The sequence below is a fragment of the Leptodactylus fuscus genome, chromosome 9, assembly GCF_031893055.1.
Source record: "Leptodactylus fuscus isolate aLepFus1 chromosome 9, aLepFus1.hap2, whole genome shotgun sequence".
Taxonomy (NCBI): Eukaryota; Metazoa; Chordata; class Amphibia; order Anura; family Leptodactylidae; genus Leptodactylus; species Leptodactylus fuscus.
The window spans coordinates 20541690-20555404 of record NC_134273.1 but is presented as its reverse complement, the minus strand read 5'-3'; the positions used below and the strand labels follow the sequence as shown (position 1 = coordinate 20555404).

The following is a 13715-nucleotide window of genomic DNA, read 5'->3' as shown; positions in this document are numbered from 1 at the left end:
GTTTGATATATCTAATAACTGATGGACACAGTAATATTTCAGGATTGAAATGAGGTTTATTGTACTAACAGAAAATGTGCAATATGCATTAAACCAAAATTTGACCGGTGCAAAAGTATGGGCACCCTTATCATTTTATTGATTTGAATTCCCCTAACTACTTTTTACTGACTTACTGAAGCACAAAATTGGTTTTGTAACCTCAGTGAGCTTTGAACTTCATAGCCAGATGTATCCAATCATAAGAAAAGGTATTTAAGGTGGCCAATTGCAAGTTGATCTCCTATTTGAATCTCCTCTGAAGAGTGGCATCATGGGCTACTCAAAACAACTCTCAAATGATCTGAAAACAAAGATTGTTCAACATAGTTGTTCAGGGGAAGGATACAAAAAGTTGTCTCAGAGATTTAACCTGTCAGTTTCCACTGTGAGGAACATAGTAAGGAAATGGAAGACCACAGGGACAGTTCTTGTTAAGCCCAGAAGTGGCAGGCCAAGAAAAATATCAGAAAGGCAGAGAAGAAGAATGGTGAGAACAGTCAAGGACAATCCACAGACCACCTCCAAAGAGCTGCAGCATCATCTTGCTGCAGATGGTGTCACTGTGCATCGGTCAACTATACAGCGCACTTTGCACAAATAGAAGCTGTATGGGAGAGTGATGAGAAAGAAGCCGTTTCTGCACGTACGCCACAAATAGAGTTGCCTGAGGTATGAAAAAGCACATTTGGACAAGGCAGCTTTATTTTGGAAACAAAAATTGAGTTGTTTGGTTATAAAAAAAAGGCGTTATGCATGGTGTCCAAAAAGAAACAGCATTCCAAGAAAAACACTTGCTACCCACTGTAAAATTTGGTGGAGGTTCCATCATGCTTTGGGGCTGTGTGGCCAATGCCGGCACCGGGAATCTTGTTAAAGTTGAGGGTCGCATGGATTCCACTCAGTATCAGCAGATTCTTGAGAATAATGTTCAAGAATCAGTGACGAAGTTGAAGTTACGCCGGGGATGGATATTTCAGCAAGACAATGATCCAAAACACCGCTCCAAATCCTCAGGCATTCATGCAGAGGAACAATTACAATGTTCTGGAATGGCCATCCCAGTCCCCAGACCTGAATATCATTGAACATCTGTGGGATGATTTGAAGCGGGCTGTCCATGCTCGGCGACCATCTAACTTAACTGAACTTGAATTGTTTGTCCAAAATACCTTTATCCAGGATCCAGGAACTGATTAAAAGCTACAGGAAGCAACTAGAGGCTGTTATCTTTGCAAAAGGAGGATGTACTAAATATTAATGTCACTTTTCTGTTGAGGTGCCCATACTTTTGCACCGGTCAAATTTTGGTTTAATGCATATTGCGCATTTTCTGTTAGTACAATAAACCTCATTTCAATCCTGAAATATTACTGTGTCCATCAGTTATTAGATATATCAAACTGAAATGGCTGTTGCAAATACCAAAATATTTAGAACTAAAAATGATTAAGATTAATAGGGGTGCCCAAACTTTTTCATAGGACTGTATAGAGAGAAAGATAGAGACATATCTGTAAGTACAGAGGTAGGAATTGCTAACTTGACAAGTAGAGAGTTGCTGGAATATTATTTTGTGCCATCACATACTTCATGTCTTAGCAGGAACTGCCCAACAATTCAAATGAATGGCCAGGCAGCATCTTCCTCCACAAAGACTGAGTTTATTTTATCAGCATCCTGCTGTGATCTCTTTGAAAGCAATCAGAGGCTGAATCCCCCTCATAACCAGCGCCAGGATTTGGCGCTGGCTATGAATAGGTTTGAAAAATGACTGCATAACGGAGACCCCGGACGCAGATGTGAACGAGCCCTTACTAGTATACTAGGGGGGATAAAGGGGTTAATAACTAAGAGTTAAGTCACATATACATGAATGCATTTGGTGGGGGCCATGAATGCATTTGGTGGGGGCACTAGTGTTGCATCGTGTGTGTGTGTGTGTGTGTGTGTGTGTGTGTGTGTGTGTGTGTATGTGTGTGTGTATATAGTTTCCCATTAGTCTCCCACACAGTATAATTGTCCTGTGTGTCTCCCACAAAATATAATGCTCCTGAGTGTCACCCACAAGGACCCATCAGTGTTTAGGAGAAACACATCCAGACTGCTGTCCTTTAAGGGTTCTTACATTACAATAGTGACAGCAGTGATCAGCTGTGTGTACAGGACACATTACTCCTGGGTAGGCAGTGGGGACAATTGTAATGTATTGAAGCTAATAGAGCAGCAGTTGAAAGCTTGCAAGCATAGTCCCCATTTGGACTGTAGTCCTCCAGCTGCACTACCTCTCACCTTTCCTATCCTCTCACCTGTCCTATCCTCTCACCTGTCCTATACTGATCTGACAGATCGGTATGGGGCAAGGGTAAAGCACCTTACCCAATCTTCCCATTATTAACCATGCGGACAGGGGGGTCTAGCGCTGCTGAAAACCCCTGACCTCAGACTATAAGACATAGGCACTTGCCAGAGGAGAGTCCCATACAGCGTGGGGATCACTAAGGGAGCTTTATACTGCACATAAGGGGCATTATACTGTGTGGGGATCATTAAGGGGGTATTGTACATGTGGAGGATTGTAATGGCATCATACTATATGTAGGGAATAAAGGGAGCATTTTACTTATGGGTGGCACTCATGGCCCATCATGATATACGGAGGCAAGTGAGGGGTCATTATACTGTCTGGGGACCACTAAGGGGACATTATACTATATGAGGGCACAAAGGGAGCATTATACTGTGTGCGTGTAACAAAGCAGTCCTTACCACTGTGTTATATAACAAGGGCATTATTATTGAGTCGGACAGCAGGAGTGAGTGGAAATACGGGGCAGGGTAATGGTTGGACATGTCTTAATCCACACCTCCTTTGTGAGTTCTGGTAGCAGCTTATTCCTCTAAAATAAACATGGACGCTGGGCTGAGTATGCGGATGACAGCTATCTCATGAAGAAAGACAGTTTAAAGAGGACCTTCAACAACCCCAGCTCTTTTTATCCTTCAATAGGTGCTTCACTGTTTCGGGCAAATTTGGAATTTTTTCTCTAGCCCCCACCATTACCCAGTAATCACTTCTGTAAGTTTCATCACCATTATGCTCTCTATTGTCAGGTGGGAGGTGCCAAACTGGGAAACACTGACAGGAACCGCCCACCTGACAGTAGAAAGAATAACTGTGCTAAAACTAACAGCACTGATTACTCTGGAATGGTGGGGGCTAGAGAAAAAAATCCAACTGTGCCAGAACCATTAAAGCAGCAACTATTGAATGAGTTGCAGTAGTTGTAGGTAGTGAAAGCTCCTCTTTAAATCACATTTGCACTATACCTTTTTTGATACCGCCATCTTGGTCAGCAAATCCATCAGCTCTACCATAACATCAGACTCAGTTTATCCAAAGAAAGCAAAGCAGACAAAATATGGTGATTTTATTTTTGAGCCTTTCAACAGTGATAAAAATGTATAAATGACATATTAATTATACCATATGTAAATAAGAGAATCAAGAAAAGTTTAGGTTTCTATCTATAATATATTCAATATAGATTTAGTGTTACTTTTAGTTTAGCGTCTCTCTGGCTATAAAGGTAAGATTACCAGTTATTATACGTGAATAATAATCTCATTGCATGATGTGACTGTGAAACTACTAAAAGGGTTAGGAAATATCAAATCAAGAATTGTACAAAACATGTACAATAAGGATCCCAGACTTAAAGGGGTATTCCCACCTCACATACTCATCAGTCTTCACTGCTGTAAAATCTTCTTTCTTCCTGGTTTCTTGCATCATTTGGTGGGCGGGGTTTCACCTGCAACCTGCCGTTTAGCTCCGCCCCAAAATTCACATGTAGCTCCGCCCACCCATATTGGACTATGAAGTACAGGCAGCAGCAACTCCATTCTGTGTTACATACAGAGACTGCCTGTCTCTGCCATAATGAACACAATTGAATTAGCTAGCCTGATAACTGGGAGAACAGAAGAAATGAAAGCAGCTCCTCTCCCCTATCTGCTAACAGGGAGATAGGTCACGTGGTGCAGACACAGGAATAGCTAGATACACAGGCTCGCTCCCGTGCACTTAGCCCCTCCTCCCTCCCCCCTGAGAGCAGCAGATACATCACTTGACTCATGAGCAGCTAGGTCAGGGCTGTGGCCACAAAAAAATTGAATAAAGTAAGATAGTGGACAAACAAAGGAGTTTTGCTGAAGCAATGTATTTAGGAAAAGTCTTAAATCCACATTAACAAGCAGTATAGATAGGATCCTTGTGATGGGACAACCCCTTTAAAGGGAGTGTGTCACCAGAACCAGCATATCAAGCCAGCCCTGCAGATAGATAGGTTAGTGTTACCAGAGCCAGCATATCACCCCAGCCCTGCAGATAGATAGGTTAGTGTTACCAGAGCCAGCATATCACCCCAGCCCTGCAGATAGATAGGTTAGTGTCACCAGACCCAGCATATCAACCCAGTCCCGTAGATAGATAGGTTAGTGTCACCAGACCCCAGTATATCACCCCAGCCCTGCAGATAGATAGGTTAGTGTCACCAGAACCCAACATATCACTCCAGCCCTGCAGATAGATAGGATAGAGTTACCAGAACCAGTATATCACCCCAGCCCTGCAGATAGATAGGTTAGTGTCACCAAACCCCAGCATATCACCCCAGCCCTGCAGATAGATAGGTTAGGGTCACCAAACGCTAGCATTCCAATCCAGATCTGCAGATAGGTTAGTGTCACCAGACACTAGCATACCAACCCAGCTCCACAGATTAGGTAGGTTAGGGTCACAAGACACCAGCATATCAACCCAGATCTGCAGATAGATAGGTTAGGGTCACCTAAATAAAAGTGAATTGGTGCCTCCAGTGCTAAGATCGCTGTTTCTGTCTATATGCAAATGAATTATTTGGACCAATGGGGGCATTGCCTGCTTACCTCTCTGAAACAACGTCAATGCCCTCATTGTTCCAGGTAGCTCATTTGCATATTGACAGAAGCAGCAATATCTCAACACTGGAGGTACAGGGCGAATCTACAGTTTGATTAAGGTGACCTTAACCTATCTATCTGTGGGGCTGGGTTGATATGCTGGGCTCTGATGATAGGCTCCCTTAAAGGGGCTGTATGGTTTAGAGAAGCCATATTCAGAATCCTGAGTAGAGAGTTTCCAAAATTTCATCTCTGTCTCTAAGTAACAAGGGCAGACCATCGTTGGGCCATGTGTAATGCCCATTACATACAGTACTTGCTGTCAGGTTTATGCACAAAGCTGATCTCCAGGGTCCATGTAGAGCATTCTTTGGTCAGCTTATCTATGGGGACAACCCCTTTAACCACCTTGTCATGTGCTTGCCACTTTGGATGATTATCCATCCTATAATTACTCAATATAGTGTAAAAGTTTTAGGCAGGTAGCATCTCCAAAGGCATTTTGTATAGTACAATCTAGGGGCATTCTTATTTTGCCACACTTTTCACACGCCCAAAACTTTTGCACAGTATTGTGTGTAAATAAATGAAAGTGGATACAATAAATACTTCTGCTCCGTATAAATACTTCCGTTTTTGCGATGGGAGCCGGATGTTAGAAAATAAAATGATCTAGGTGTCCATTGATCTTGTCACTTTGTGGTCAATGTTCAAAGTCTGATTCCTCCCCCGGCATTAAACTTTCCGCTTCATCCTTCATTCCATAATATAGATCATCCATCTCAGACTCCTTGGTAGGACCTGGTGCATCTTGACCGACATAGCAGCCATCATGGTTGGGACGTTGATAGCTGTCATGGTTAACCTTGGGATGGATTACCTCACAGGACAATGCTTCTTTGGTTCCTTCAGATTCAGGTTCATCTATGAGGTCAATTCCTTCTCCAGAGATGGGACTTGGTATCTGAGCTGTGGAGTTCCCGATCTGCGGCCGGTCATTCTGCCAGTCCTCCCTGCTATGAAGAGACGACGTACTACTTATGCCATCATCGGATCCTGTCAGGTTGGTTTCTTCTTTAAGCGAGACAAGGGGTGCAAATTGGCTACAGAGAAAAAAGAAGAATCAGTGGAGAATATTCCTAAAGGTGGCCATACTTATTAGCTGTATGTCAGCCAAACCCACCGATTTCAGAGGGACCATGTTATGGGAAGTCATCACTGGATCTCAAGATGCTCAATACTTGGGGTGTGTCTATTGCCCTCTACTTACTGAGGACACATGCATACTCAGTTATACCATGCATGCAAGTATATGGCTGGATCGGGAGAGATAGATGTATGCCGAACGAGCGTTTGGCCAACAAATATCTCAGGTGTATAGCCAGTCTTACAAGGAATTATCACAGTATAACAATTTAGAGGGGAAGTGGGATGAGCACTTGTGGCCATCTGTAATCTAGCAAATCTAGCAAATCAGACCCCGCCCCTAATGTAATTACAGGATGATTTGCATATCCTTAAAAGATATTATCTCTGCATTGCTTCATTGGTTTGTGGCCACAGTGGGGTTTCTGCTTCTATCACTTGTATTAGCACTAATATTGATTTGGGAAGCATTTTGGACCCCCCTCAATGGAAGTAATGTCAACAGGTGAGACCCTTGATGATGTGACATTAGTCTTCTACATACCAGTTGGCTTCGGCCATCGCGTGCTCCTCTTTGCAGACTGAATTCCTGTGTATCTCTGCTTTGGCTTGAATCTTGGCCTGTGATTCCCCCATATATGCCTGTGGTAATGGAGGGGCCGATTGGACTAGCTTGTCTTCTCCGAGCTCCTCCACTTTGATCTGAATTTGCTCGTATGATGGTAGGGTGGCTTCATATCGCTCCGCATCTTTACTGCTTGTGTAAGGTGTAGTAGAGCTAAGAAGACATTAATGTAGAATAAAATTATCCAATATATTAATAGATCACATATCTAATACTAACTGCTTGCTGTGAGATTGGAATACTCCTAAAAAATTACTTATTTTGGGTCTACTCTAGCAATTTGGGAATATTCAGGTTCAGACAACACGACGAAATCTGATATTGCACAAAGGCATTTTTCATGTTGAGTCCCATTCCCTATATTGTTCCATTCATTCTCCATTCGTTGGGACTGCTGGAGATATCCGACTACACTGTTCATATACAATATCTCCAGCAGTCCCATAGACATGAATGGCAAGCATTCAGATGGAGGAACGGGACCCCTGATATGACTATTGGAGATCTGAACAGTCAGACTGTCACTATTCAGACACTTATCCCTTATCCTGTGACTAAGGGGTAACTGTTAGACGTTAAACAACATTTATTAATGACTAGCCTCTGCCCGTGACTTCATCTGCGGGTTGTTGGCGTCGATGATCCGCCTATATTCAGCAAATTGCTGCCGTCGATGGTTTGCCTGCTCCGGCGTTTCATCAGCTCTCAAGCTGTTCTGCTGCTGAAATTGTTAATCACGCCGTACCTGTGATTGTTCCAGCATCTCAGCAGCTCGCTGGGACGCCATATAATGAGCATGTTGTTGGTGTTGATGATCCACTTGCTCCGGTGTTTCGACAGCGGTCAAGCTGGCCTGTCGCTGAATGTGTTTCTTGCGCTGTGCTCAAGATTTTTCCAGCATCTCAGCAGCTCTCTGGAACGCCATATAACGAGCGTGTTGTTGGCATTGATGATCCACATGCGCTGGCGTTTTGGCAACTCTCAAGCTGGCCTGCCACTGAACTCGTTCCTTGCGCTGTGCCCATGATTGTTTCGGCATCTCAGCAGCTTGCTGGGACGCCATATAATGAGCGTGTTGTTGGCGTTGATGATCTGCCTGCTCTGGCGTTTCGGCAGCTCTCAAGTTGGCCTGGCACTGAAGTTGTTCTTCACACCGTGCCTGTAATTGCTCCAGCATCTCAGCAGCTCACTGGGACGCCATATAATGAGTGTGTTGTTGGCATCGATGATCCTCCTCAGCTCCGCTTGAGGAGAACTATGTGACTTCTGGCTTCCTTCATAGCTCTCATTGTTTGTGACAAATTAGATTTTCTTTTTCCAGGCATGTTTAAAATTGGCAAACTGCCAATTTGGATTAAAGGTGTTTGCCCATGTCAGTTTGTCTGCAGTGCCTGGAGCAGATCAGATAATATGCAAATGTGTGTACACCATCCACAGAGGGTTAGCGAGTGTTTACACAATGACATAACAGCCCTGGCTGAGATAAGGCTGCTGCAGGAGCAGTGTAATATAGTATGTGAACATAAATTCATAACAGTCATGAAGCCATGTCATTTAACAGGATAAAAAGAAGCCTATATTTTAATCGAGGTTACAATCTATCTATGTGCCAAATCTCATTCGCATCCATTGCGTGATTGACTAACAAACATCCAAACTTTCACATTTATATTAGTAGGATTATCTATTCTATTCCTTAGGGTAGGTCATGAAATGAACATCAACAGGGATTTTCCTATGTATTTCTATGGTAACAGACTACAACCAAAGCCTACGTAGTCTATGTGCAAACTTACACAACAGAATTTTTGCAGCAGAATACACCCAAAAAAATTGGAGGCACATGGAGACACAGCCCTACGTAAGAACTGCGTACACAAAACGGTAGGGTATGTTTAATTTAATTTTGCTAAGTTGAATAATTTCTTATTAAATTAATTTGCGACATAGGACTTCTTGGAAATCTTTGCATAGATGGTTATCTACTGTCATCGTATCATGTTGATATTGTATATACAATACCTATCTCCTCTATTACCTCTGATAATAAACTTCCTTGTTGTTACTCTGCTCTAATATGATGGGCCTGCTAGATAAACTCTACATAGTTTCCATGTTACAGATTGTAATAATGTTTGACCTTGGAGTAAATGACAAGAGGATTAATCTGTAGGAATACAGTATGGAGAGTTCTAGTAGTCCGCTCTCCAGAGACGTACCACTGCTTCTGAGGCATGCCCGTAAATGCCGGACACTTCTCGGAGAAGGGGACGGTCTCCATATCCACTGGGACAAATGTGATCTGTGAAAATAGAACAAAAACGTAAGAAACAAATGCAAAGAATCGGGTTCTTCTAATACATGACTATCCTGTGTTGTCGGTGGTAAACCGATTCCATTACACCAGGGATAATACACAGTCTTATCACAATCCAGAGATACTAGAGTGATGTGACAATATAGAGATCATATACTAAGTGATGTCACAACAAAGAGATAATAAACATGGTGATGTCATAGTACAGGGGTCATGACAAAAATAAAGTAGTCACAGTGAATTCACGCTGCCGGGGAAATTGAACTGTGATGTCACAATAAAGAAAACAGAACCAAAGTGATGTTACATTAAAAAAGAAAAAAGAAAATAAGCACAATGATGTCATGGTATCCCACAACAATGATAATACACACAGTCCTATCCAGTGGCATAGCTATAGAGGGTACTAGTTGTTATTGAGCCCTGAAACCTGAGGGAGCCCTATTGGTCTCTCCTTCACATAAAATATACCAATAACCTGAATGACACAAGGGAGGTAAGGGCCCCATTACAAATTTTGCATTGGGGCTCAGCATCAAGTGACGCCTCTGGTCAATCACAATACAGATATTAATAAACAGAGTGATGTTACAATAAAGAGACAATAAAAATATTGATATCATAGTACGGGGGTAAAGACAAAACTAATGTAGTATAGGAATAATAGTCGCAGTGATTTCACACTGCTGGGGTAATGTATACAGTGATGTCATAGTACAGTAATCAATCACAGTGTATCACTGTACTATAATGTAAGCACATACCACTATTAAAGGACAGAAAGAGGGATGAAATTTGGACGGGCTGCTGCAAATTTAGCTCCACCTACTTCTAAATTGACTCCACCCATTCCCATCCATTTCTTGTTGGGTACACCCTGCATCCAACATTTCTCCCCTCACAGTACACCCAAGCACCCCACATCTCCGCCCCCCAAAGTACACCCTGCACCCCACATTTCTCCCCTCACAGTACACCCAAGCACCCCACAGTACACACATGCACCCCACATCTCCCCCCACAGTACACCCATGCACCCCACATCTCTCCCCCCACCCACAGTCAACCTTGCACCCCACATCCCCCCACAGTACACCCTGTACCCCAGAGTACACCCTGCACCCCACATCTCCCCCCACATACACAGTCCACTCTGCATCTCACATCTCTCCCTACACACAGTCTACCCTGCATCTCGCATTTAACAGTTATAAGAGCGGATGGAGATCAGGGGAAAGTTTGTTAATAAGCAACACTTCAGGGGCAGGAGTGGGACATGCGGTAAGCCATGTGGGACCGCGGGACAGAAGTCTAAAATTGTGACTGTCCCACAGGATGCGGGATGGTTGGGAGCTATGTAGGCATGATGTCACAAGGCAGGTATAGCAGACAAAATGACGTCACAAAACATGGATAATAACTCCCCCATATGCATTCATGTTCGGCTTGGCAAAGCATGACTGTGTTCTGACTGGGGAGAGGTCAGCAGTTTTATTTCCACTGACCACAAAAGGACCGACTATGTTGAAATCCAACAACCCGACCCCATAGTTCTCTCTCCTGAAGTCAGATGCCAGGACATTACTATACACAGTAGATGGTTGACAGATCCCACTACATTATGGCCAGCTTTACACCCAATTCCAGTCCCTTCTTTGCCTGGAAGAGGGAGAAAGACAAAATATAAAGACATAAAGGGAACATGTTCATAACTTGAGACCACAAACTGCAATATCTAAGAAGACCCAGTTTCCCTGTACTTATGGGGATACACAATTCATACCCGGGGTCTCCACTTCCACTTAGTATCACCCCCTGGTCAAGTAGCCTTCCAAGCCAATTGCCTGTCACTGTTACAAGTCTGATACGTATATAGGTTTTTCTACCTAGATATACTTGCAGCTTTTTTAGAGACAGGAGAACAATTGTAGGCTAAGGCTACATGTATAAAAAAAAAGGCTGAAAAAAAAGAAAATGCATCAGAAAAACCTTAGAAAAGCGATTGAGTTTTTGCTGTGTAGCAAAAAAGAACCTGTTACATTTGTGAAAAACTCAGATTTTCCGCTTTTCTTTTTTTCTGCATTCTGATTAATTAAATCCCATGGACTTTGCTGATACTGTAAAAAAAAATAAATAAAATGGGATTGCAGTGCAGATATCTCATAGAAAATGCTAGATAACAGAGAGCAATAGCCTGTACAAAGCATCATAACATATCTGAATGGAGTGTTCTCCATTTCTACCGGTAAGATCCTGAACTTCTTATTTTTCTAATATTTACTTTTTATGTACACTTTAAGATCACCCCTATAACATCCAGAACTTCCCATTTGCCTCTGCCTGCTCAGTAGGTAATAGAATACAAGGACACGCTCCTACCTTAGGGTAGCACTGACAGATGCTCCAGGTGATCCCTATAAACACCAGCAACACCCCGATACAGCAGAACGTGATGTATATCTGGGGTCGATCCACACTCATAATGAACATGCCAATCATGATCAAGAAAAATCCCAAGACGATGAGCCCATAGCGGAATGTTTTATCCTCTGCCATCGTCTTCAGGTGAACAAGGTTTCCCTCAGGGTTATTAGTAAAAGTGAAGGTATGCAAGTATGGAATTAAAGTGACAGGCTGCACGGAGACAGGACCTTGCTGCTGTACCTGCTGATCTCTGGCTATAGTGAGTGCTTTGCCCTGATCAGACTTAGATTGGTCCTGACCAGGGTTGATCAAGCCAGTTCTAAAAAGTACTGAAATGAATGCAAATCGTCTGCGGAGATTTCCACTCCAGTGGTGCTGCCGCCTCTGTTTCACCTTCCCTGGAGGTATAAATACCCAGGAATGTCTACACCTAGACCTGTTGTGTATATAAATGGATGAGTGCAAGCTCCTCCGCAGAGACTGGCACTGCCATATAACATTACATTAAACCTCTGCAAAGCTTTACAGCAGTTTCACCTTTTTTAGTGTGTATACATGTATACAGTGTTATCGCTTGGTATGTGCGTTATGTGTGATAGAGGTGTCCAACTACATTTATTTCTAGAATATCTTGGATAATAGCACAGACTGATAGTATGGCCTCTAAAGAGAACCTGTCACCAGGTCTGAAAATCTCTATGACATATATCATCTGATGCATTTCCATGTACTGCTTATACAAATCTGTTCAGCTATTCCAAAGATATAAGCTCTGTCGTGTTGATGCAAATCAGGATCTACTAGCCAAGTGGGTGGTAACACTGTGTGCGCTGTACGTCGTGCAGTGTTACCGCACGCTTGGCTGGTATATTCTAATTTACATCAAAACTAAAAGGTCTTATATCTTTGGAAAAGCTGAACAGATTTACATAAATTAAACACCAAAATGCCCAAAACGATAAATTCCAAATGATATTTTGATCCTCTTTAAGGCTCTGTTCATTGGTGTCAGATTTGACATGGATGACAACACAGATTGCAAACTGAATTAAGTGTCAAGAGATTAAACTAGTGGCAGCTGAGGAGGACATTAATGTCCCCTTCTAGTTGCCCCCAGTTTAATGTTCCCCACCAACTGCCCCCAGTTTAACGTCAACCCTCCAGCTGCCCCAGTTTAGTGTCCCCCTATAGTTTAAATTGGGGCACCAGGAGTGGGACCTTATACTGTGGGGGCAATTAAGGGGAACATTATAATGTAGGGGCATATAATGTTACGGTGACTGTAGGAGCATTATACTGTGTGGGGGCACAAAGAGAGATGGATGGGACTGGGCGGGGTCAACCTAGAAATGGGTGGGGCTAAATTTACAACAGCTTGCTGTGCAACGCATATTCTGTACCTCCTTCTGCCCTTTGAAAGACGCTACTGTCATTTACTAACATACATAGGTATATGCAGGAGTCTCTCGGATGTATTCACCATCTTTATCCATTCCAGTTCCCTTGTCTATCAGTTTAGCATGCCATCCCAATAAATTCTCCTGTGGGGTGAGGGGAACGTTCCTACACTCATATAATTTGCATGAATCCTTGAACCATTAATGCAAAACCCTTTACTTTAGGTTTCCATTTATTGCACAAAAAACACTTTAAAAAGTAGATGAGATATTGACTGTAATAAAACACAATTATTAAAAACCAATGGCCTGTCTATGTCCACGTCTGAAGGAAGATTAGAATTGGCTTCTAGATCTTTATAAAGGAGTTTTCATGAGCAACTATGAAAGCAACGCTGAGCTGGAAGGATTTCTGATGTAGATCCAGTGCACTCATAAAAATTCTAATGACTCTGAATTTCCATGTATTGACCTTCAGCCACAACTTACAATTACCCCGACACTTAGATCTGGCTGACTGGTCTGAGAATGACTCCTGGTCTGGGAAATATCATGTACAAAAGTAAGGCACCAAATCCCCGTCAATGTACTCGTCATACAGAAATCTCCACACAGTATGTGTCATTTACTAGAGCAGAGCGGTCAGTGACCATATGCCGCCAGATCTGTGGTATGGAAGCTCAGTAAGAAGTCATCAAAGTTATCAAAATGTTAAGGCTAAGGTCCCACGTAGTAGCAAAAAAATGTTTTTTCCCACAGAGTTTCTGCTTTCACACTACCTATAAGGAAACCGTCCTGTACCGTCCTGTAACCATTTCTGTAG

At 42.7% G+C, this 13715-nt stretch overlaps 1 protein-coding gene across 1 annotated transcript; it reads right to left on the bottom strand.

Annotated features, from left to right (window-relative positions):
* Nucleotides 1-5686: 5686 nt before the first annotated feature.
* Nucleotides 5687-11627, bottom strand: BSND (barttin CLCNK type accessory subunit beta). The gene is made up of 4 exons (XM_075287165.1): nucleotides 11451-11627; nucleotides 8974-9056; nucleotides 6674-6907; nucleotides 5687-6086 (listed from the first exon to the last, which is right to left on the bottom strand). The coding sequence occupies exons 1-4, from the start codon at nucleotides 11625-11627 to the stop codon at nucleotides 5687-5689; spliced, it is 894 nt and encodes a 297-aa protein (XP_075143266.1).
* Nucleotides 11628-13715: the final 2088 nt, after the last annotated feature.

What these genes read in the sequence shown, in the direction of transcription:
- BSND (XM_075287165.1), bottom strand. Translation starts at nt 11,627, where the DNA reads ATGGCAGAGGATAAAACATTCCGCTATGGGCTCATCGTCTTGGGATTT. An exon ending in GGCATGCCTCAGAAGCAGTG is followed by an intron (nt 6,908 to 8,973) that starts GTACGTCTCTGG and finishes ATGTCTTCTTAG; the next exon opens with CTCTACTACACCTTACACAA. An exon ending in GCGATGGCCGAAGCCAACTG is followed by an intron (nt 6,087 to 6,673) that starts GTATGTAGAAGA and finishes TTTTCTCTGTAG; the next exon opens with CCAATTTGCACCCCTTGTCT.